Raw genomic sequence first — 27,275 nt, 5'->3', positions numbered from 1 at the left:
TGGGCCAAATTTCTTATCATTTAGATGATTCCAGAACCTTGCAGTACACACCAAGACTATTATGCTAGATGATCAACCTTTTCTGATCGATTCCACAACGTTTCTTTCACAATCCAATCGCATGACCATAACTGGCCTTTATCTTTAATAAACAATTTACCAGATTTGGTGGTTACTTAGGGTTGATGCATTTGACTTTATCTCCGTGCGTGAGCAAATGCATATGAATGTATAAATTGTGTACATGTGTTTACTTTGGGTACTTCATTTCAAGTATTGATTAATTGGAATCTGTATTTCCACGGTATTTGTTGATTGTTTTCTATTTTATCTTTAAGGACCACCATCCACACAAGCATTTTGTTGTTCTACTGGTCTTTTTCATATTCCTAATGTATTTTGTATGTTTTTTATGGGTAAAGTTAAATTGAATATTTTGAATCTTGAAAATGGTGCACGTGTGCAGTATGTATTATTATGCATTTTTGGACCAGCAAATTGTTAACAAAATCATGACATTTAAATACTTCCCAATATTGAAGAATGAAAAAGTGAAAAGTTTGTTTGGTATAATGTTAGCCCAGAGCCCAGAGGGATGGAGGTAGATGACACCTCATCCAGCCCATCAGAGCAAAACACATTTTCAGCTACATTTGGCACATTTTCAGGCACTTTCTGGATATAAAAAAGAAGGGTTGATTTCATTCAAACCTAAAATATCAAATGTAAAGCCGAAAATAAGTCCCATGTGATTAATATGTAAATGACCGACAAAAAGGAGCATCAAAATCAGTGATTATTCAGTATTTATCAAAAAATGATTCTTGCTATTGAGAGGATGTACTAGACAATCAAATTACTTTGGCATACAAACATCCTTTTTCCACATTTTGTTTTGGTTTGTGTGAATTTTATCTTCGTTCATTACCAGAAATCAAGAGTACCTTTAAACCACAAAATAAGGAACATTTTACAAATAGAGAATATCAAATCCTCCACCCACAGTTCAGTTACACAGTATATTGTGTATTTATAGGTCATAAGGCAGGCATGTAATATTTATACTTATTTTTTTGGCTGATACAAAATGGAGATATCAAAAGCTTTCTCCATCATATGAATGGCAATTCTGTCATTTGATTTTGATTTCAGAAATGAAATACAAAATAAAAGCCATTCAGGGTCCTTTTCCACATTAAAAACATTCAAATACTGACTTTCTCATGCAAGTCCATACCCATGATACTTGCAAGATTCTGTACTCCCTTTTTCTCCATGGATAAACAGTGCCGAGACAAATTCACCTTGTATAAGCCCAGGTGAAATTGAAATGTCTGTGACTGTTAACATCCTCATGAGCCGTGCAGAGCATTCCACTAAGGTCACTTTGTTGTTCATGATGCTCATAAGGTCAAAGGTCAAAGGTCAGATAATAACAAACTATCTTGAGCCACCAAACCTGCACTCACTCACACAGAAAATGCTTGGATTGTTCCTCGATAGTGGATACATGCTGTAGCGAGGCATATGGTTAAAGAGTGTTTCTAAGAAAAGGCTTTGAGTCTTCCGCCGACGCCACAGGTTACCTTCTTTCTGGAAATGTCTCAATAAACGAGTACCGACTGACGATGACTCTCATTTTCCGCTCATCCTCATGGTGTTGTACGCCATCATCTCGCCGGACATGGCGAGCGAACCCCCCATAGCGCCCTCTATGGCCTGCTGCATACCATCCTGGCCTAACATGTTTATGTCTGGAAGTCGTTCTCGTCTCATGATGTTATCTATGGCTCTGCAGTGGTTGGTCTGGCAGGGTTCAGGGGTATAGGTGAACATGCGACCTGTGGGGTAGATGATCCCATCTTGCCTGACAAGCATGATGTTAACCTGGGTCGGCCGCTGGATGTACCTCCATTCCCACACAGGGCTGAGATGTCTGGTACCACACACAGCATACAGTCATTATTCCTAATGTGGAACAAAACACAACACATTTATTAATGAATGGGACAGAGGTTAAGAAACTGCAAGTCATTATTCCTAATGCGGAACAAAAAAAACAAACACACATTTTTAAAGAAAAAAATAAAGAAAGAAACTTTTGATGAAATCAATAGGTGATCTGTCAATGACAGACCACCTAATGAGAAGAAATTTCATAACACACAGATAAAGCACTCATTTAAACTCTATCGATATCTAATTGTAAGAATTATGATTATCATTATTGATATCATCATCACCATCATCACCATCATCATCATCATCATCATCACGATCATCACCATCCCCATCACCATCACCATCCCCATCACCATCACCATCATCACCATCATCACCATCATCACCATCATCATCATCAGCACCATCATCATCATCATCACCACCACCCTCATTTCCATCATCACCATCATCATCACCATCACCATCACCATCACCACCACCATCACCATCATCATCACCACCACCACCACCACCACCACCTCACCATCACTATCACCATCACCATCACCATCATCATCATCATCATCACCATCACCATCATCATCATCATCATCACCATCACTATCACCATCATCATCATCATCACCACCATCACCATCACCATCACCATCATCATCATCATCACCATCACCATCATCATCATCATCATCATCACCACCATCATCATCATCATCATCATCATCTCCTTACATTGAATGGGGTTGCTTACCTGTACATTGTCTCTGCTTCCACACAACCAAACCAAACTTTGAGGTCTGGTGTGAAGTTCTCTCCTCTCAATTCTAGCATTGCTACATCACCACCACCATTGAGCTGTGAATACAAAGGGAGATAACAACGGCGTTAAAGCAATTTTATATTAAACACATGCTTCAACGAAAATGACTCCACTATCAGTGTGGATAGGAGGCATTCACAGGTTGAAAGCACCAACGATGACTCAATAAATGAGTACCGACGATGACTCAATAAATGAGTACCGACGATGACTAAATAAATGAGTACCAAAGATGACTCAATAAATGAGTACCGACGATGACTCAATAAATGTGTACCGACAATGACTCAATAAATGAGTACCGACGATGACTCAATAAACGAGTACCAATGATGACTCAATAAACGAGAACCAATGACCTTTAACCATATGCCTCGCTACAGCATGTATCCACTATCAAGGAACAATCCAAGCATTTTCTGTGTGAGTGCAGGTTTGGTGGCTCAAGAAAATTTGTTATTATCTGACCTTTGACCTTTGACCTTATGAGCATCGTGAACAACAAAGTGACCTAAGTGGAATGCTCTGCACGGCTCATTAGGATGTTAAAAGTCAAAGACATTTTTTCATTTTCACCTGGTGGTAAAAGGGTGTTCGTCCACCCACATCACACAGCCTTCTGCAGTCTTGTCAGAAATGACACCCCCCCCCCCCCCCCCATACACACAAGTGTAAACATATATCAGCTGGTGGTAAAGGGTGTACATGCATCCACATCACACAGCTCTCTGCACTCTTCTAAAACATGACAATCCTCCCCCCCCCCCCCTACACACAGGAGTAATCATGTATCAGCTGGTGGTAAAAGGGTGTCGTGAACCCACATCACACAGCTCTCTGCACTCATTTTAAAATGTGACAACCCCCCCCCCCCTACACACAGGGGTAATCCTATATCAGCTGGTGGTAAAAGGGTGTTCGTCCACCCACATCACACAGCCTTCTGCACTCTTCTCAAATATGACAACCCCCCCCCCCCCCCTACACACAGGTGTAAACATATATCATCTGGTAGTAAAAGGGTGTCGTGAACCCACATCACACAGCTCTCTGCACTCATCTCAAAAGTGATCACTCTCCCCCCCGTACAAACAGATGTAATCTTATATCAGCTGGTGGTAAAAGGGTGTGGTGAACCCACATCACACAGCTCTGCACTCTTCTCAAACATGACACCCCCCCCCCCCCCCCTTATACACAAATGTAATCATATTTCAGCTGGTGGTAAAAGGGTGTGGTGAACCCACATCACACAGCTCTCTGCTCTCTTCTCAAATATGACAACTCCCCCCCCCCCCCCCTACACACATGAGTATTCTTATATCAGCTGGTAGTAAAAGGGTGTGGTGAACCCACATCACACAGCCTTCTGTACTCTTCTCAAACATGACACCCCCCCCCCCCCTTATACACAAATGTAATCATATTTCAGCTGGTGGTAAAAGGGTGTGGTGAACCCACATCACATAGCTCTCTGCTCTCTTCTCAAATATGACAACTTCCCCCCCCCCCCTACACACATGAGTATTCTTATATCAGCTGGTGGTAAAAGGGTGTCGTGAACACACATCACACAGCTCTGCACTCTTCTCAAACATGACACCCCCCCCCCCCTTAATAACAAATTTAATCATGTATCAGCTGGTGGTAAGAGGGTGTACGTGCACCCACATCACACAGCCTTCTGCACTCTTCTCAAATATGACACCCCCCCCCCCCCTTACTAACAAATGTAATCATGTATCAGCTGGTGGTAAAAGGGTGTGGTGAACCCACATCACACAGCTCTCTGCACTCATCTCAAACATGACAACCCCCCCCCCCCCCCCCTTACACCCAAATGTAATCATATTTCAGCTGGTGGTAAAAGGGTGTCATGAACCCACATAACACAGCTCTCTGCACTCTTTTCAAACATGACAACCCCCCCCCCCCCCCTTACTAACAAATGTAATCATGTATCAGCTGGTGGTAAAAGGGTGTGGTGAACCCACATCACACAGCTCTCTGCACTCATCTCAAACATGACAACCCCCCCCCCCCCTTACACCCAAATATAATAGTTTCAACTCTTTATCTTAACACCACATCCCATATTCTAGTACACCTAGTATAAGTGAATCTAATGCTTACATGTAAGTCTGATACAAGAGGTACCGGTGTTACAGGCATCTTAACGGGTCCCACGCCCTCATAGAAGCTGTACTCTGCCCTGTCTGTACTGATAATAGTTTCAACTCTTTATCTAAACACCACATCCCATATTCTAGTACACCTAGTATAAGTGAATCTAGTGCTTACATGTAAGTCTGATACAAGAGGTACTGGTGTAACAGGCATCTTAACGGGTCCCATGCCCTCATAGAAGCTGTACTCTGCCCTGTCTGTACTGATAATAGTTTCAACTCTTTATCTTAACACCACATCCCATGTGCTAGTATACCTAGTATAAGTGAATCTAGTGCTTACATGTAAGTCTGATACAAGAGGTACTGGTGTAACAGGCATCTTAACGGGTCCCATGCCCTCATAGAAGCTGTACTCTGCCCGGTCTGTACTGATAATAGTTTCAACTCTTTATCTAAACACCCCATCCCATATTCTAGTACACCTAGCATAAGTGAATCTAGTGCTTACATGTAAGTCTGATACAAGTGGTACCGGTGTTACAGGCATCTTAACGGGTCCCATGCCCTCATAGAAGCTGTACTCTGCCCGGTCTGTACTGATAATAGTTTCAACTCTTTATCTAAACACCCCATCCCATATTCTAGTACACCTAGTATAAGTGAATCTAGTGCTTACATGTAAGTCTGATACAAGTGGTACCGGTGTTACAGGCATCTTAACGGGTCCCATGCCCTCATAGAAGCTGTACTCTGCCCGGTCTGTACTGATAATAGTCCAAGAAGCTCCATCGTTGATGATCTCTCTCTTAGGGTCCTTGGGAGAAGGTGTGGCCTGAGGGATATAACAGCATAGCATGTACAGTATTGCTTGAAATAAAGTAGACACATTGGGTGGTATTCACAAAGGAGGTTTAAACCTTCATTCAATCTCGCGACTGCTGATGGTTGACTTTTTGTTGTACTGAGCGAGGGTTAAACCCATGGTTTAAAATTAGCTGAAAATAAGCGTAACACAGTCAAGAGGTCCAATATTAGAAGCGCGCAAGGTAAGGTACACGCATTTTGCGCTAATTTTTAAACCATGGGTTATGTAAATGATGGTTTAAACCATGGGTTATGTAAATGAAGGTTTAAACCATGGGTTAAATGTAAACCTCCTTTGTGAATTCGGTGGTATTCTCAAGAGCGGACTAACTTTAGTCCATGGTTTAATCCACCGACTAGGTATGGAATGCCAAGTGTCCATATGAATATGTTTTTTGAATAATTTAATCTATCACTGAATTAAAGTGAAAAGTAATAACATAATTAGTAAACAACAATATAACTATGATATAGTTATGTTATCATGGTAATTTAGGGACATATCAAATTATTCAAAAAGAACTTTACTCTAAGTTGGACTTAAAAATTATGGAGAGCCATTTGTAGCCTTAAAATAAAATATATTCATAAGCAAAAATTCAAGTATTTTAAACTTACCATAAATTCTACATCAAGAACATGAAATCTCCTTGATAATAGAAAATATAAATAACTTGAATCAACATTTTATGGCTTTTAAAATAACTTTTACAAAATATTTTCAATGATGCTAACAGCTTTCCATAATGGTTAAGTCCAACTTAGGGTCTTTGTGAAACACCTCCCTGGTTGGATAATCGCTGGGATCCTCGGAAAAATGTATGGTCTGATAGATGTAGGCCTCTAACCGTTCATCGGATCGGGGGCTATTTTGAGCCGATCAATAAAAAATTGCCATCTTGGATTATAATGCATGCCTACATTACAATCCAAGATGGCAGCCTGCATGTTTTGCCCCCGGCCCCCCCCCCCCCCCCCCTCAGTGTTATTTAGGGTATGCTCGTTCCCTCTTTTTGAAAGCACCCCCTATCTGATGACTGCCAACATTTCCGAAACCCCCCTTTCGCGGGCTTTTCCTGCCTTGGAGAACCCCTAAATTATGAAAAATGCTCAATGTACCCCCTAAATTCGGAATAATTTCTCAGGAGTCCAAAGAGACGAGAGAAAAAAAGAAAAACACCCCCTTTTTAAAGAAATGTCCGGGTGAAAAGTTAATATACCCCTTTTTTTACAATTCTCAAGCCGGACTTTGTCGCACGAAAAGTACCCCTTTACCGGACAGTGGGGGGGGGGGGGGGGGGGGGCGGGGTTTTGCCTCTTCTCTTAGACCAATATTATTAATTTCAAAGTCATGAAAAGGCACTAAATATCAACAAACATGGTCTACAACAACTCCAAATGACAAAATAATCCCAGCTCTAATTTTTTTTAAAGCATTTGATAGCCCAAAAAAAAATTTTGCCGATACCGATCACTGGTGCGAGGGTGTCGCTCCGATCTTCCGATCCGATCAAAGCCCCAACTTACAGGGTTAGATAGATGAACAGGTTAGCATGCACAAAACGCGCAAATCCTGATATCTCTCGTGTCATATATTGACTCACCTGAAACTGTATAATTCTTTCTTGTGAGAGGCATAGATACATCTTATCATTGTCCTTCATGTAGAATGCACATTTGTGTCTCTCTTGTGCCATATATTGACTCACCTGAAACTGTATACCGTATTTGCCGGCGATAAGGCCGCACCCCCGATTTTGACATTTAAAAAAAAAAAAAAAAAAATTGTCGAGGTCGGGATTTGATCCCTTGCGTACAAATGTTGATGTGACTAAAATCACAGCCTAAGAACGCTCGGAAAAAAAAAAATAAAAAAAAATATGTTTGTCGAAGTCGGGATTCGATCTCTTGCGTTCAAATGTTGATGTGACTAAATCAGTGCCTTAGACTGCTCGGCCATGCCGCACTGATGCTAGCATATGGAGTTTTCTGTGATGTATACATTGCGCCTCTCTCTTGTGTATTGAAATGGATTCAAAATAGCGACTTCGCGTGCTAGATGCTTCGCGGCAGCTCCGTTAAACGGGCCCTTCTTTTACTTTTGCAATGCATTGGCACGAACTTAGATCAAGATCTATCGGGAGATGTTGTTTTTGGAAGTTTATTTTCGTCTTCATGTCAACAATGCAAGATAAAATTGTCGTTTAGATGTGGGGAAATGTATAGTTATTGTACCGTTCGTAGATCTAGTCCCATATGTGCAAATTCGTTCTGGTTTTGACTTTTAAATTTTTTTTTTTTTACTCTTTCGCCGCATGGCCGCACCCCAACTTTTTGATATTTTCTCTTCCAAAGATACTGCGGCCTTTACGCCGGCAAATACAGTTATTCTTTCTTGTGAGAGGCATAGATACATCTTATCGGTGTCTTTCATGTAGAATGCACGTTTGTGTCTCTCTTGTGCCATATATTGACTCACCTGAAACTGTATAATTCTTTCTTGTGAGAGGCATAGATACATCTTATCAGTGTCCTTCATGTAGAATGCACATTTGTGAAGTTGTGAGACCGGATCATCAGCGTCCATCAGAGCCATCTGCTTGTCAACTTTGCGGATTATCTGTTCAAATAAGAGAAGAAAATATAAAGCAGGGGGTTTTTCACAAAGATCCTAAGTTGAACTTATCTCTAAGTTGGACTTAAAAATTATGGAGAGCCATTTGTAGCCTCAAAATAAAATATATTCATAAGCGATAATTCAAGTAATTTAGACGTTTTATAAATTCCACATCAAGAACATGGAATCTCCTTGATAATAGAAAATATGAATGATCTAAATCAAAATTTTATGCCATTTAAAAAACTTTTACAAAAATGTTTACATAGATGCTAACGCCTTTCAATGAGAGTTAAGTCCAACTTAGAGATAAGTTCAACTTAGAATCTTTGTAAAAACATCCCCCAGATGGGATTAATATTGCTTTCTTCCACATTCACTTCCGGGTTGAAAGTAGTATGCCATCCTTTCATACAGGTAACCCTACATTTGCTTTGGTAACAACAGCTCTAGACATTATTGAGTCTAAGATAGAGTGTTTGGGTTAGGCAAAATGTTTGCTTCGGTGCTGCAGTTAGGAATATTATCATCTGAGCATGTGAGGTAGAATTATCTAACAAGGTTCACTCACCATGCTTGGTAGGGAGGGTCATGCTAGTGATTGTATTCACTTGTTTGATTGTCAATCCATTCAAGGTTCAATCACCAGTCTCTTTGCAGACTGTGATGCTTTCTCATTGTATACAAAATATTCCAGCCTTCATGTTAGGAGGTCTAAGAGGGTTAACTTACCAGTCTCTTTGCAGACTGTAATGCTTTCTCATTGTATACAAAGTATCCCAGCCTTCATGTAAGGAGGTCTAAGATGGGTAACTTACCAGTCTCTTTGCAGACTGTAATGCTTTCTCATAGTATACAAAGTATCCCAGCCTTCATGTAAGGAGGTCTAAGAGGGGTAACTTACCAGTCTCTTTGCAGACTGTAATGCTTTCTCATAGTATACAAAGTATCCCAGCCTTCATGTAAGGAGGTCTAAGATGGGTAACTTACCAGTCTCTTTGCAGACTGTAATCCTTTCTCATAGTATACAAAGTATCCCAGCCTTCATGTAAGGAGGTCTAAGATGGGTAACTTACCAGTCTCTTTGCAGACTGTAATCCTTTCTCATAGTATACAAAGTATCCCAGCCTTCATGTAAGGAGGTCTAAGATGGGTTAACTTACCAGTCTTGGTAGGGCCATACCAGTGATTGTATCCACTAGTTTGATGGTAGACCCGTAGTGAATGTAGCCCTCTCGAACCGTGAATTCCTCACTTTCTGATTCATCATCATCCACTGCAAGAGATTAGGATTCAAGATTCAACATAATTTATTGTCATGTAAAAAAATACCCTATTTGCCGGCGTAAAGGCCGCAGTATTTTTTGGAAGAGAAAAAATAAAAAAGTCGGGGTGCCGCCTACAGTGTGTATGCGACGGAAGAGTAAAACAAATTTAAAAAAGTAAGTCAAAACCAGCACGAATTTGCACATATGGGACTAGATCTAAATAAACTTCCAAAAACAACATCTGCCGATAGATCTTGATCTAAGTTCATGCCAATGCATTGCAAAAGTAAACGAAGGGCCCGTTTAACGGAGCTGCCACGAAGCATCCAGCACGCAAAGTTGCTATTTTGAATCCATTTCAATACACAAGAGAGAGGCACAATGTATAGATCACAAAAAAACTACATAAACTAGCATCGGTGCGGGATGGCCGAGCAGTCTAAGGCGGTGATTTTAGTCAAATTTTTTTTGGTCAAAAATCGGGGGTGCGGCCTATACAGCGCTGCGGCCTTATCGCCGGCAAATACGGTACATAAAATTTGTCTTCGGACATTTAAAGGTGCTATACATGTACATAAATATATAAATACAGACAAATAATTACATTTCAACATAACATTTAACAATCATCACGATTTTAAGAAGGTTGCATTAAAAGAATAAGATAATACCGAGGAAAAGGCAGTGCAGCCAAAAAGCTTGTTTTATTTTGTTATTGAGCTCGTCCATCCAAGATGGTAGTATTAAAAGAATACAGCTCCATCATGTTTTCATACTACCAAATTATCACAAATTGAACAAAGAACAAATTATTAAAGGGATCGTTTAACAATGTTAAATCTGAGATGCACGGCCCTACATGTTATCAGTGTCTGTGATATGGTGTTATATTGAAGCCCTACAAAAAATTGCTCTTCAAAATGATCAAGAAGTGCCTCAAAAAAGTAAAAACCTTTGAATGACTGGTTTAACCATACTCGTTTTCCCCAATAGACTGTAGTGTTATGAAAACCGTTTGGCAAAACGCAAAATGTGATTTCAATTTTCAATCATAAATATCTTGATAATCGCACAGGCGATGGGCTTGTAAAAGTCACAGGGTTCCTAACTGACCTAAAGGTTTATAATCATCATTGCAGGCTTTGCAGCATGAGCTAAATCAAGGGTTTGTTTAAAGGATCTAAGACAAAGTTACCGGATCCCCTAAAGATTCAAGATTCAAGATTTATTTCATTTAATACTAGCAACCTTTACGGCTGAATTGTTACTGAATATACAATATGGTATTATTCAATACTGATTACTGTATAAGCAAACATAATTTCCAACAGACATTTCGCTTATGACAGGGATGGATATAGTTTGCAGGTTGTTATTTTCTTGATATTAAAACACTCAGGCTACTACCTACATGTACATGGTCAAAGAAGCATTACTACAATTTTATATTTTGCTGAATTTGGCATCCTACAATTCATGGAAATGCATAGAAATCATGGCTCATACAGTATTTCCATTATAAAATATAATATATGAGTCTGGAATGAAATAAGAGAACTCACTACAGGAACCTGGACATTAAAGATAAAGACCAGTTATGGTCATGCGATTGCATTGTGAAAGAAATGTTGTGAAATCTATCAGAAAAGATTGATCATCTAGCATATACATATACCGTATTTGCCGGCGATAAGGCCGCAGCGCCGTATAGGCTGCACCCCCCAATTTTGACATATAAAAAAAAAAAAAAAAAAAAAAAAAAAAAAAAACTTTGCCAAAGTCGGGATTCGATCTCTTGTGTACAAATGTTGATGTGACTAAAATGGCGACTTCGCGTGCTAGATGCTTCGCGGTGGCTCCGTTAAACCCTTCTTTTACTTTTGCAATGCATTGGCACGAACGTAGATCAAAATCTATCGGCAGATGTTGTTTTTGGAAGTTTATTTTCGTCTTCATGTCAACAATGCAAGATAAAATTGTCGGTAAGATGTGTGGAAATGTAAAGTAATTGTACCGTTCGTAGATCTAGTCCCATATGTACAAATTCGTGCTGGTTTTGACTTTTTTTTTCTGCTTAGCCGTAAAGGCCGCACCCCGACTTTTTTATATTTTCTCTTCCGAAAATACCGCGGCCTTTACGCCGGCAAATACGGTAAGTATTGGTGTGTTCTGCAAGGTTCTGGAATCATTAAAATGATAAGAAATTTTACCCAGTCTTGGTAAAGTTACAAGCACTGTACACAGAAATATGTATATGGGACTACCCTATATCTATCTAGTCCGGATAGATATAATAATTTACCAAATATATCAATTTGTAGGCCGTTTCCCGGCAAAATTTGTATCATCACATATTAGTAAAAACATATTCTTTCACATGATTGGTAATAAGAGCTTCCATTTCATTTTTTGAGGGGGGGGGGGGGAGGGGGGGGGGGCGTTTCCAAAACTGGTCTATACCTTTAAAACCACCTGCTTATATCGAATGACTGCTTCTTGATATACAGTGCGTCCCAGAAAAAACGAAACCGAGAAGTATCGATGTTCTATCATAACTTAATCACAAATCTGCTTTTTGCTACGGCAGGCACCCAGTGAAAACGAATTCGTTTGTTAAAATTATGAAAATGTAAGGGCTACTTTAAACAAACAGAACTTTGTTATTCCTGGCTCATTTTTCCTGATGGAGGTGTCATATGAAAGGGCAGAAACTCAACTTTCTAGAAATGTGATTTTCTCTTCAAAATTCAGATATCGTCCGCCAAATGACTTTTTGGTTTCCTTCCTTCAAATTGCTTTTAATCACTCGTGTGTGAAATATGCATCATCTGAGTAGCATCAACTAAAAGAGGAGACTCTAAGCTTTCCAAATATGTATCATTCATTAATTATGGTTGTGATTAAGTTATGATAAAACATCGATACTTCTCGGTTTCGTTTTTTCTGGGACGCACTGTATAGGTTTCTCTGTATACTTACAGAGGTGTATCGTGAATGCTCCCCACTGCTGTGAGCTTGCCTTGAAGTTATTGTTCTCTACATGTAGGTATCTGGTGCTAACCGTCTGCGATCTCAGTCTGTTGAAGAGCGCCACGGTCGACCCGGACTGAATACATACTGCAATAGAGGGAAATAGTATACATGTAAGTAATAATAATAATAATATGTCTTGTTTACCCAGGGTAGCCTCATCAGTATTCATACTGTTCTCCCTGAGGGCCCTGCAATCATATTATTACCCCGGTCATCTGATTCAGGCTTACCCGAACACAATGTATGCACATTCTCCACTCCCTGGGGAGCATTCCAGCCAGGCGTCATTTTTAGAAGCGCTAATCTAAGCACATTTGCTTTCGCATCCTACTGGGCACCCATTTAACACCTGGGTGGAGAGTGGCAAATGTAGATCAATGTCTTGCCAAAGGACATTAAAATATTGGAAGAGGACGGTACAAGGGACAGAGGGAGGGAAGCAGAAAGAGAAAGAGAGATAGACAGAAATTGAACTCAGTCACATCGCCAAACCAACTGCAAAGTGAGTAATTCCTGGCCATTCAGCCTTCAGGGTATTATCACAATTTGTTTGGCCTCTTGTCGGTCTGGGCAGCGTCTCACAAAACCGTCATAAGTACAAGTTCACCAACATCCCATTGAAATGCGTGTATTAAGTTTAACACATGTTTCAATGGGATGTGGGTGAACTTGTACTTTTGACGGTTTTATGAAACTTTGCCCTGGTGTCGGACTAGGAAGACGGAGGTACAAGGGAAAGAGGGAGGGTGACAGAACAAGAAAGAGCGAGAGAGAGAGAGAGAGAGAGAGAGAAAAAAAGGAGTAGGAAGAGGGAAGGGAAATAGGGAGGGTGGCAGAAAGATAAAGAAAAGGAGAGAGAAAGAGAGTGAGAGAGATTGCACAAGGAGGAGGAAGGGGGTACAAGGGAAAGAGGGAGGGAAGCAGAAAGAGAGAGAAAAGGAGAGAGTCCAATGGCTTCTATTGGTAAATCAATAATGATAAATCAAAATCGATTTTAGCAACTGTCCACCAAAAAAAAGTATATTCTAATCTCAATTGCATTAACTCCATCACATAGATCACTTGGAGTGAGTTTAAGAGTTTAAATCCTTGCATTAATTGCCGATATCTGCTGTCTCATTTCGGCGATTTCCGTCAAAGAGAGAGATAGAGAAAGAGAGAGAGAGAGAAAGAGAGAGAGGGAGGGAAGCAGAAAGAGAAAGAGAGAGAGAGAGAGAGAGGGAGAGAACACAAGTAATCAGATTAAAGGACATACTTACAGTCAGCATTTTTGAGTGATTGTTTTTTCTTGGAAGGTTTTGAGATGACCTTGATTCTCTTACTGTTGAACATTCCTATGTCTTCTCCATTACCATAAAACATCTTCACGCTCAGGAAGAAATGCTTCCTCTTGTCCGAGTCGGAGATATATAACGTCTTAGCTGCACAGTAATCCTGAAATAATAATAAAAATAATAATATACCATACTTATATAGTGCATATCACAATATGTCTCTATGCGCTGTAAGAAAGAGTAAGAAGGAAATAACAAAGACATTAAAGAGAAGGTTGAGTTCTGGAAAGAGGTGAACAATTATTTGTGAGCGTTATCATTGTATTATGCACGTGTGGAAGAACATCATAGTAAAAATGTTCCCTAAAAAGCATGTCTCTTCAAATGCCCTAATATTCTAAATATGGCATAACATAACAATCGGGACAGATTTTTTTTATGCCACATGGTTGAGTATATATAGATATATAAATGTCCAATATACTGTATTCTATCTAACCAAATTTCAGTGTATTGTATTTTAATGTCATTTTTAATCTTTTGTAAACTCAATTATTTGCTTCAGCCTTTGGTTGCTATATTGAAACCAGGGCCCCGTCTTACAAAGAGTTGATATCAATCACAACTTATTTGCCATTGACATCAATCGTAACTATGTGCATAGGAGATAGGAGACTGCAAACTTGCGATTGATTGGAGGACTTGGAAGTGATTGAGATCAATCATAAGTCTTTGTAAGACGGGCCCCAGTTCAATCAATCAATCGATCGATTGATTCCCCCTGTTTAATACCTTTCCTTCCAGGTTGAGTTGTTGCATGTCTTGATCACTGTTACCGATCCCAATAAAGGCACAGACTTGGCTCCCAGCTTCCGTCTCTCCGTCCTTCAGCATCTGTTCTCGCTTCCTCTTCCAGCCAGGGTTCAGCAGATAGATGCATGGAGGAGGGCAGAAGAACCTTAAAAAAAACAGCAAAAACATTATCATAATAATACTAATAATGATACAAACGGCGCTAAGGCCTCGAATAAAAAATGTTGTATTGCCCTTTGCGACCGACCCAAACATTTTGAAATCGACGGTCGGCTTTTTAATTTGTTTTTTACCGTTTTTTAGGAAAAAAATGTAATAAAGCATTCAAAACTGAGAAATATCAGCCCAAAGAGGGAGTTAAAAAAATATTTAAAAAAAAGGAAAAAAAAGATTTCCGACAGACCCATGTTTTGGCAACTAAAGGGCAATACAACATTTTTTATTCGAGGGGGGGGGGGGGAGGGGCCTTAATATAGCACTTACCACTGAAGTCTCTAAGTGCTATAACAAACAAAATACAATGATAAACAATTACATTTACACAAAACAAAAAGAAAATGCAATTAAACCTACTCATGTTGGCTCAGTCATAGTGAATACAATTAACTCATTTCATCATATGGTTAAATAAAACTATCGAAAAATGACCGGGAGTGAAATATTCTTATCACGATCTTCGCAATCGAAACCATGTGAAGCCCTGTGGACCAATCACATATCTTTAAAAGCTATCTAATATTGCTTTTTAATAAGATATGAATTCTCAATTACCATGACCGTATTAAAGATACATAGGACTTTAATAAAGCAAGCCAATGTTCACTGCTTGTTACTTTCTTAGCAGTCCAGAAAATTTAAATATAATGCTTCTGCACTGTCTATTAAAGGGTATAGACCAGTTTTTGAAACGCCCCCCTCTCAAAAAATGAAATGGAAGCTCTTATTACCAATCATGTGAAAGAATATGTTTTGACTAATACGTGATGATACAAATTTTGCCGTGAAACCACCTACTAATTGATATATTTGGTAAATTATTATATCTATCCGGACTGGATACATATCGCATAGTCCCATATACATCTTTCTGTGTACAGTGCTTGTAACTTTGCCAAGACTGGGCCAAATTTCATATCATTTTGGTGATTCCAGAACCTTGCAGTCCACACCAATACTTATGCTAGATGATCAACCTTTTCTGATCAATTCCGCAACGTTTCTTTCACAATGCAATCGCATGATAAGAACTGGTCTACACCTTTAAACCTGGTCAGGACCAAACTAGACTGCCAAAATGTCTTGAGCGATTGAAATTTATCCCTCTGCAGCTCTGCAGCTCGCTTAGTGTCAAGAGTGAAGAGGTCTCAACACATAACACCTATCTTAAGAGATATACACTGGTTGCCAGTTCAGTTACGGATCCGCTACAAGGTAATTCTAATCGTTTTCAAAACTCTCCATGGCATGTGTCCAGAGTACATCTCAGATTTGCTCACACCGTACATCCCACCAAGGCGTTTGCAGTCACCTTCTCACCCTCAATCATGGAGCCACAAAAACCTATGATGACAGGGCATTTTGCATGTGATGGACCAAAACTTTGGAATGCTCTCCCAGTGTCGCTACGCTCCATGACTGATGTTGAAGTTTTTAAGAGAGCGCTGAAAACTCACCTTTTTGATGAATGCTTCAAGTAATTATGTAAATGTACATTGTACATTGTAAAGCGCTTTGAGAGGGCCTTTGGTCCTGAAATGCGCTATAAAAGAACGAACTATTATTATTATTATCTACCTTTTCTCGTTCCCGTACGACTTCTGGGCTACTTTGGCATGTTGTATGACGACTGTCTGATGACATCGGTCCTCTAGGTATTTCTTCATCGATTCTTTGGTTAATCTTTGGCCTCTGCAGAGAAACATGGAAGAAAGAGTGAGAGCTAAAAAGTGGGAGGCAGACTTTCAACATAATCAATATATTTTCATGGCTTTTTCTCACATGTACGTGTAAGTCATAATTCACAAAATGTTGTACAAAGTATGTAAATATAAATTAAAGTGACATACAGTAAATAACAATAATACAAACAAATTTATATAGCACTTGCGACATAAAAGTTTCAAAGCGCTGTACACAAATCAAATTACTTCAAGAAAAATCAATATTACTAATGGAATTAACATTATTCAAATTACCAAGAAAACTAAATATTACTAACGTAACTTAACAAATTAACATTACTTAAATTACCAATTAGATCAAATATTACTAACATAACTTAACAAATTAACATTACTTAAATTACCAATAAGATCAAACATTACTGCCATTTCTAACATGTACAGTACATTGCAACCAACTGGCATAAATAATTCGATTGGAAGCTCTGTTTTTTTTTATTTTGTTGTTTTGTAATTTGTAGGTTTGTTTTTCATCAACATTTACAATAGCTAATTTCAGACTCTAAGTTCAAAGGTCCCAATCTCCCGGGCTTCTGTCTCTTTTTTGTTGGGGGGGGGGGGGCACTTCCAAATGTAATTGGGTTTGTACATTCTTTTCAGAATTTCAAGCCTCAAAATGTCACCTTTCGTGCAAACATTTGATAGATCTTCCTTGTCATTCAGAACTTCCACTATGGGGAATAAGATCTAGCAGTACATTTCTATAAACGGGTTTTAACAAAGATTCATGGAACTTTGTATTTTTGGAAAACAAATCCAGCATGCTTGAGTGCTTTTGGTGCATCCGGTTCACTGCAATGTAGTTTTTTAAAAGTTAAATAATTTAGTGGGATCCTCACATAATATTTATTGTCTGCAAAGAATTCAGTTAAACAACATATTTCTGCATTCCTCATATTCTGTACTGATCACTGTTATCATCACTGTTCTCAGCAATTTCTTTTATATTATAGTACATTTATACAAGAGTGCAATACAAGAACATCACAGTAAAATTCCAGCAAGAACAGATGTCACTTTCAGAAGAAATATAAAAAGACAGCAGTGTCATTTTGAAATGCCAAAGCAAAATATGGCTCAAACATTTGAAACTCAAGATGGGTTCCACTAATACAAGTACTTGACGAGAAGGTTGAGTTCTGGGGAGAGGTGACGAGTAATTTGTGAGCGTTATCATTGTTATTAGCACAAGTGTGGAAGAACATCAGAGAAAAAAATGTTCCCTTATTTTTATGCCACATGTTTGAGCAGTCCCATATACATCTTTTTGTGTATAGTGGTTGTTACTTTACCGATAATGGGGCAAATTTCTTATCATTTTGATGACTCCAGAATCTTGCAGTACACACCAATACTTATATGCTACATGATCAACTTTTTCTGATCGATTCCAACCCGTTTCTTTCAAAATGCAATCGCATGACATACTACCAGAACTCAACTTTATCTTTAAGAAACATTATTGTTAACTAATATGGGACAGCATAGAAATTCCTCTAGTTTGTTCAGATTCCTCTGTAAATTTGTAATTTAGTCCATACCATCGTATCTCAAAAATCATTCTCATCTTTTATCCACACACAGTTGCATAATGTACATGTAACTTTTTAAAACCCTGCTGGCAAATTGGTTTTAGTTTCGCCAAAGTTGTTTTTTTCTGTCGGTTACAATGCACTTTTCAGATGGGAACAGGGTTTCAGACCAATTGCAATTCTCCTACGTACCTTGAATGTAGTTCATCTGGGTGCATAGCTGTACTGCCTGTATTGGGAGGGGAGGAGCTAGGGGCGGGGCTTGGAGGGCTATGTACTGAGGTTGCTATGGTATTGCTATGGTGAGGGCTTGACGTCCTGGCAACCATGCCTAAGGCTTGTTGTGCATGTGACGGGATACTGGCTGAATCTGAATCAGACAAAATAATCAAATCAATTAAGCACAAATGAATCTTTAGCAGTTCAGGTAATCATCATAAGAAAGAAAGAAGATTAAAATAATATGCCTCCGCCCTAAATTCAGTATAGGAAATGGATATGATCTGTATACAATACATGTACATGTACATGTATGTAACAATGAAAACAAAATGTCTAGGTACTGACTATGATCTTGACCTACAATGTAATAGCCCAAAAATGTAATTGACCTCTATGACCTTTGACCTACTTACCGAACATCTAATTAGATTGTGTTACAATGATGGCCCATACTATCACCAAGTTTGAGCCTCATATCTCAAGTGGTTCTTGAGATATCACGATAACAAGGCTAATATCTAGAATCTCAGAAATTGACCTCGGACGAACAACCTGAAAACATACATGTACTGTACAGTACATGCAAGAATAAGAATATGTAATTCTCATATTCCCATGTGTGTAATATGACAGTAAGAACATTGCTCTCCAGGGAAAAAATTAATATTTATTTTTCGGGGGCTGTTTTTTCAAGCTTGCCTGCATAAAAATAACACTCTAAAATTTGTTTTGCATTGAACTCGATGCACATTTACGGGGGCTCTTTTCTGATTTTCGGGGGCTCTTTTGGGCAATTCGGGGGCAAATTCGCCCTGAGCCCCCGTGTATTTTTTTCACTGTTGCTCTCTCAAGTTCACAGCAGTTTCTATTTTAAAGATACAGACCCGTTAAATGGTCATGCGATTGCATTGTAAAGAAATGTTGTGGAATCGATCAGAAAAGGTTGATCATCTAGCATAAGTATTGGTGTGTACTGCAACTTCTGCAAGGTTCTGGAATCATCAAAATGATAAGAAATTTGACCCAGTCTTGATAAAGTTACAAGCACTGTACACAGAGAGATGTATATGGGACTACCTACACACGTGCACGACACGTGCGATATATCTTTCAGGTCCAAATAGATATAATAATTTATCAAATATATCAATTAGCAGGCGGTTTCTCTGCAAAACTTTTATGATCACGTATTAGTCAAAACATATTCTTTCACATGATTGGTAATAAGAGCTTCCATTTAATTTTTTGAGAGGGGGGTGTTTCCAAAACTGGTCTTTACCTTTAACTCTAACCAAAAATGCATTTTGTTTTGTTCCTGCCCCTTTAATATTACGGGTCAAGCTCACTATCCATAAGGACCGCTATCCATAACGCATAACTAAATGAATAGCAATCCTAGCGGCCCTTATAAATAGCAAGCAAATCATAGACAATTTACCTATTCATAAGGACCGCTATCCATAACGCGGGAGCAATATTTTATAAATAGCGGTCCTTATGAATATCGAGCACACCCCAATATTACATATGTGTGCTCTATAAGTTTACACTATTATTATTATTATTATTTAATTCAAAATGATATATTGGACCACATTCTGGATCCAATATTGCTCCGTGTCTTTAATATAGTGTTCAAATGAAGAGAGGTGGGATGAACTGTACAGTACAAATGTTGGCAAAGAAAACAGCAGAGCAGAAGGTGCAGCACATGCTCCACACATTACCCCATTTTCCATTGTCAATTATCATTTGAATTGCAGTGACTTTCCAGAATAATATACTATCAGAAATTACATACTAACAAAAATACTCCAAATGTATGCCAAACAAGCTGATAATTGTTGTTAATCTATAGTTCCCCCATTTCATTTCTAAATTTGTTCATGAATAATTTTGTATCTTTTGTATCAATGTAATTTTTCATCGAGAATGAAATAAATGCGAGTCCAATTCAATCGTCATATGAATCTACTTCCTGAAAATGATGCCTGTGCAGTTGTCTATTTTGAATCGATAATTATGAGTCGGGTATCCCTTGTCTGTGAGCAAGCAGGTCCCTACACACTATACCAATGATGGGCAAGCAGTCCCTATACACTATACCAATGATGGGAAAATTGAGGCCTGTGACAGCAGCACAATGGACTAATGAACATCATCCAATGCCTAGTCTATTTTTTCAGACACTTTGATGAGGGCGATGCCATTGTTCCATGTACATTGTACATCAGAATCACCCTTGAATGAAAGACGGTGAAACATCATAGTAATCCAATTATCAAATGTAACAACTGGGGGTGTTTCACAAGGACTAAGATATGAATATGGCAGGCCATTCATGCCACTGTTTGCTCTCACCATTTAATGGCATTGGACGTAAAAATCATGGTCTCAAACCTACAGAATTTACATTTTTTTGATAATTTATTATTAAAGAAAAAATACGAGGGCTGTTTCTCAAGACTATCCTGCAGACCATTGTATTCTGTGCTTACCATGTATAATATGATTTTTTTTTCTTCTTTTTAATTAAGAGGTATGGCAAAGTGTACTTGTACATGGAGATGAGGACTTTGATAGAAAATATCCAATGACGCGATAGCTCAGTTGGTAGAGCAATGGTCTCGTAATCCGGTGACTGGGTTCGAAACCAAGTCGATGTGCTAGTGCCCTTTGGTAAGGCAGTAATAATAACAATTTATATTCTAAAATCATTTTAATAACATATTTTTGTTTAAGTCTTCCTGAGAAGAAAAAAGTCTGCTTCATCACAAAAGTTGAAAAAGGGCCTAATGAGTTCCTTGATTTTGTTTGTAGTTAACAAATGGGATAGCTTTGAATATGAATGCATTTTTTAATACCAATCAGAGACTCCACATGTCGATAGCAATTTTGACTTCCAAGAGAGTTACAATTTTACTTTTGTACTGTCAAAAGATATCAAGTTCTTTCAATAAGTTGTTTCTACTGAACTACTGAACAGTACATACTGTACACTGTACATACATGTTTAACAGTTTGTACCTCATCCGATTTCCAGGAAGGGATAATTCCTCCTTCAAGCACAAACTATTTAACAAAGACCTGCATTTTACCAGTTAATACAGATCTGCAGAGTTACAGTTACGATATATGCAGTCCTGACTATGCCTCCAAACATTTTTTCTTTTCCTCTCCCTTTTGACTTTCAAAACCAGACATACTGTACAGAGGTTTAGGATCACAGCTTTTTATTTGTTTCCCACGGTACTTACATTCCCATGGTTATTAGGAGGTGGGGGGGGGGGGGCGGCCTGGTTACACTGTTTCATTTGACCTACATGTACATGTACACATGAATACGTTACTACACCAGTCGCCCTATTATTAGAACTTACATAAAACCAAGGTATTGCATACGGTTGTAGGCTGGCCACTTTTAAAAAGAAGTGTGGGGGGGGGGGCGGTGGGGTAAGAGCACTTTTTTTTGGGGGGGGGGGTAGGGCGAAGAAAAACATTTTTTTTTCTTTTATTTTTTTTTTGGGGGGGGTAGTTTTTTTGTTTGAAATAGGTAAAATTTAAGTTGCCATCCTATCTTTTGTTTGGTAAGGACCCCCCCCCCCCCCCCCCCCCCCCCCCCCCCGTCCGTGTGACACATTTATACATTTAACATATGAATAATTATGAAGCTGAGAATGAAATGCCTGTACATGTGCTTATATGTACATCGAGTCAACAATATTGATCTACATGTAATAGTAGTTCATTGATCATGCAAAGTTTGGCCATTCAGGTAAATTATCTAATTATTCAATAAATGAATAATAAGGCAACAAGCCTTATTATTCATTTATTGAATAAGTTTACAAATACTCAGCACTTCTTCTATTGATTTCTTCTTCTTGTCATAACACCACCAAAAAAAAAAAAAAAAAAAAAAATATGATCAGATACAGTAGATGTACATGTACATGTATTCAAAAAGTACAGGTAATGTTGGAAAAATGTTATCTTCAAAGATAATAATAATAATCAATAGTTTGGATTTATATAGCCAGATTTGATCCATACTTTTCCTGTTCACCAAAGTTATTAAGTTATGGTTAGGGATAAAATTGAGTTTTAGTGAAAGGGTTCATGTCGAAGGTTTCTTAAAGTTAGGAATTTGATGACACACAGCAATAATAATAATAATAGCTAGTTCTTATATAGCGCTTTTCAGGACCGAAGGCCCTATCAAAGCGCTTTACAGATATATATATATATTACCCCGGTCATCGGATTCAGGCTTACCCGCACACAATGCATGCACGTTCTCCACTTCCTGGGGAGCATTCCAGCCAGGCGTCATTTTTACAAGCGCACACTTGCTAATCTAAGCACATTAGCTTTCGGATCCTACCGGGTACCCATTTAACACCTGGGTGGAGAGTGGCAAATGTAGATCAATGTCTTGCCAAAGGACATTAGTGCAGCGGCAGGACTTGAACCGCGGACCTTGTGATCCACAGTCCGGTGACATATCCACTCGTCCACAACACCTCTCGATGCAATCAATGCTAGAGCATGCAGCATAATAAATAGAAAGACGCAACATTCAGAAACTTACTGTGATATTTGGTTTGCTCTGGTGCCATTTGGATAACAGTACCATACGACATAACTGAAGCTCCGCCCATCATGATTGGATGGTGACCGCGTGACATCATATGCAGGTCGTCAGTCAGGTCCCCACCCCCGGCGACGCCCATGGCACGTTGTGATAGGTTGATGGCCTCGTACGTTGCATGCTGATTCATGACGCAGAGTTAGTGAGTTGCATAAATTGAATTGCTAAAAGGTTGCAGTCTGATTGTCGTTTAAGTAACGGTTTTCAAAGTCCTGCTGCAATGTCAAACCGGCTTTATTCTCTTTGATACATGAACATGTCCTTTTGTTGCAGTTTCGATGGATTCTTACTTTCTTAGTACCGGCTTCCTAACGTTTTATCAAAGCCAGCATTCATTTTAACTGTCATCCGGTCCCACATGTAGAGTTTTGCGTAGACTTTTCTTGGCACACAGAGCTAATACATAATGTTTGCTTTATAAAAATAGAGCTGCATCAATTGCTTGGAATATTTCTGAATAAATTACAAACTGGAAGCATCTGGGATACAGTGGCACATCGTTTGGATTTACAAAAGATGAAAGAAGAGTTGCATATTCAGCATCTAGTCTATATTATACAGTGTACACACTGTACTAACACCTCACATGCAGCCCCACGTGATCAAATTGATGTTACCATTTTACACAGGAACAATACGGATCCAGCACATTACTTATTGGATCCAGCTTTCCCTATATTCTATAAACTGGGTTAAACGAAGGAATTACAAAAATTTCTTCACTTTGGAATAGCTTTAAATCAGAGCCTTTTATGAGGAGAGCTTGGACGATGGCAGACGAGGAGTATACTTTTAGCATGCAGCAGACTTTGGTTAGCCAATCTTCTTCACTTATAATGCTCTGGTTCCCTACATGTTTCTTGTCTCATTCTATGGGCCCATCTTGGAAGCAGAAAACCTGAAATAGACCAAAAACAAGAAATAAAAATAATAAATAAAAATGAGCATTTCTTTTATAATGAGAATCTAACAAATGCATATATTGGCTCATTTGGCTGATTAAAGGTAATGCAAAGTTTTGGGAAATTTTGAAAATGGGAAGGATAGTAATTCTTTAAAATTTTGATATGTGGATGCCCCTGTGGATGTATTATAATCACTAAAAAATGTAGCTCCTAAAACACTTCTGCTTTCGAGAAATTGAATAATCAAAATTTCACAATATGCAGTTGTGATATAATAATTTCCAAACGGGAATAACAAATCGGTCGATTGTAGTCAAGAAAAATTGTTTTAAAGCTAAAGCAATATCAGTCTACTCTTGAGAGGGAGCTACATGTATACAACATAAAGAGTTTATTATTTACAATTTCATCACTTTAGACACGATTTTAACCGGGACAACGATCATTGAATATTGTAAAATTGCATATATGCTTCCAATATGTTCATTTGAACCAAATTCATGACCCCATACCAAAACTATGTTTTACCTTTAATCTGTAAATTAGAAAATATATACAGGTACAGTAGAAACTTGTGAGGTCCTTGAGGCCAACCTGGGATTTATTCATTATTATACAGTGTACATGTATCAGGAATCTTGTTATATCAGGGTAAAAAAACATAAATAAACGAATATAGAGAGCTGGGACCATCAAAATCACCTTGTTACAGTATAACAGATACACATGCACATGTATGAAGGGGTGACCAAAGTTTGCAGAGATTTGAAAATATGAGAGAATGTGATATTTGATCTTTGATTTCTCATATTCTACACAAATTTATTCGTTTTGATTATTAACAAATAAACTGCACAGTCCTATACTACAAGCTGGTTCAACAAGAAAATTTATTGTCAAAGGATTACAGAGATATTGCGATCTAAAATTTCAGTGTTGGGAGCCGTGCGCGCTGGAACTAAAAAAGTGATAAAAACAACAAGACCTTACATAACTTCACGCACAGGTATTTACAGCTGAAAAAATGTGATCCATCAAAAATAAGGTCATTTGATAATTTGCAAGGTAAGATATCATACAATCAGTTGGTACCAGTTTTTACTTACAATTTTGATGAGAATTTTTCAAACTTAAAAAAAGTTACATCAGACTTAAACTTAAATGAAATACTTAACCTTATAAGGATGCTGAACAAAATCGTAACAAATAGAGGGTTTGATTAAAATATCATTTATTTTGGTATCGGATCAAACAGGAAATCGCACATATGGAAAACTTACGCGCATCTGCTCTGCGCCTCGTCGCTTATCCTGTTAAGCACGGGGAACGTACACCAAAAAAGCCATGTTTTGATATAATTGCTGGTATTACGGGAAAATGGAATTTTAAAAAAAAAATCTTCGGACGGTTTCTTATAATTTGAAATGTCGTCTTAAAAATGATACTAAATTTGGGATTATTCTTTCAGGGGAAACGGTTGCACTTTTCCCCTAAAAGTTTTGACTTTTTCAGCCTGCCTATGGAGATTGCACTGTTTTTCCCCTTTTTTGTCGGGTTTCGCTCAGTCAACCAGTCGGCAAATCTTACACGAGTGAGGTATAAAAAATCTTCGGACGGATTCAGAAACCTTGACATCCCACCTTTACGTTGGTATAACGATTGTTTTCATTTGTGGAGGGGAAACGGTGGCAATTTTCCAACAAATAAAAGGTAGCTTTTCATAGTAAACCAAGGTGACTGGGATAGTGTAGCGCTATAGCTACTCACAACGAGTGCGCCCGTACCGTACAAACAATGCACAGTTATAGCTTCCGTGCAATCGCTGTAGAGGTCAGTGTGTGTATTTAACGCAGTGCGTACAGAGTGTGTGCGTTGCGCTCAAAATCTCGGAGACCGCATTACGCGCATCATGTCTATACATGCGCACCCGAATGGGTCATTGCACTCCAACTAGAGGGAAGTCAGTATAATCATTGGCAAAGGGAATGAGTTCGATTTCGTCTACGGTGTAATGGCAAGCCTCTGCTGGTGTAGTCTACCGTAATTTTGCATTTATTTAACTATAGGTGAGTTTCATTTCTAATTCTAGTTTGTTAGTGTTAGTAAGTAGTCAACGAGAGCAAGCGCTCGCACCCCTGCTTTGTCGCATTGAACTAGTCCGATCAGTGTACTTTCACGCAAGAGTGCACTTGAGCGCGCTCTCTTCGTTAAATTAAAGCGGTTGTTTAGTGCTGTATTCTTTTATGCGCGTTTAGGGCTAAAAGTTTTCCATATGGCTTTCTCCTCGCACCAATGTCTTATAACATTGAGCGAATGGCAGCAGCCGGCAGTCAGCCAGCGATAGCCAATGAGAAGGGTCCTGGTCTGGGCCAATTTAGGAAAATAAGGCTGCACTTCGCTGAGATCGGATGAACGTTATGCACATGCACTAAATGTAAGCTAAAGTTCTACATGCAGAAGAAAAACGGCCGCGTTAAGGACACAAATTTTCCCCGTTTACGAGGAGCCATGATGATGATGAAGTGCAGAAATGGTGTGTGGACAAAGCACTTGTCAATTTTCAGTAAAATGATGCCAATTATTCAGTATAAGGAAAAACACATGCCAGTTAACTGCAGGTGCCAGAACAAAATTGTGCGTAGTCTATCTCTCATTCTCTGGGCCACTCAATAAAACAAAATTAACTATAAAACTCTACTACTACTCTAGACTCTAGTTTATAAATCGTTATTCAACAAATGCTGACATAGATCTACATGTAGTCATAGGTATACGATCATGTCCTGGCAAATCATCCAAATACAGGGGCGAAATGGGCAGGAGCGACGCGGCAGACCGGCTAACTCGTACTCGTATGATCGCAGACCCACTTCAGCTCGGCTTAGCTCAGTGCAGTGCCTGCGCCTGTGCACTGCTACTACTACCAACGCCGTACTACCAGTAAATGCTCTGGTACATCATTGAAGAATCACCACCATTAAGAAGTTCAACTTTCTCGTAAATACCTCACTAAATATTCCACGATAAACATCCCGAACTCACTTCACCTCATCTGCAATATACATTCTACACTTTAACAACTGTAAGCACTTATAATTATATATTTACCACATTAAATCCCCTTCTGACGGAAAGTTTCTCCGCCTCTTGGGTTTTCTTCTTCCAAGTTTCAGACATCCAAGTTCGCCGTTTGGGCGAATTTTCTCACCCACTCGGCAAAAATT

At 38.7% G+C, this 27,275-nt stretch overlaps 1 protein-coding gene across 1 annotated transcript; it reads right to left on the bottom strand.

Moving 5' to 3' along the window:
• Window positions 1-413: 413 nt before the first annotated feature.
• LOC575174 (recombining binding protein suppressor of hairless-like) lies at window positions 414-27,275 on the bottom strand. The gene is given in 13 exon segments (XM_030992891.1): window positions 414-1,922; window positions 1,925-1,968; window positions 2,714-2,817; window positions 5,588-5,743; window positions 8,255-8,395; window positions 9,556-9,668; window positions 12,640-12,777; window positions 13,953-14,127; window positions 14,760-14,925; window positions 16,575-16,688; window positions 18,466-18,643; window positions 23,087-24,044; window positions 27,160-27,275. Coding segments are annotated over 12 exon segments (1,806 nt in total). The 5' UTR covers window positions 23,277-24,044; window positions 27,160-27,275; the 3' UTR covers window positions 414-1,635.

Source organism: Strongylocentrotus purpuratus, unplaced genomic scaffold (genome assembly GCF_000002235.5).
Source record: "Strongylocentrotus purpuratus isolate Spur 01 unplaced genomic scaffold, Spur_5.0 spur5_scaffold_20, whole genome shotgun sequence".
In the NCBI taxonomy this organism is placed as follows: domain Eukaryota; kingdom Metazoa; phylum Echinodermata; class Echinoidea; order Camarodonta; family Strongylocentrotidae; genus Strongylocentrotus; species Strongylocentrotus purpuratus.
This window is presented reverse-complemented; position numbering and strand designations above follow the sequence as displayed.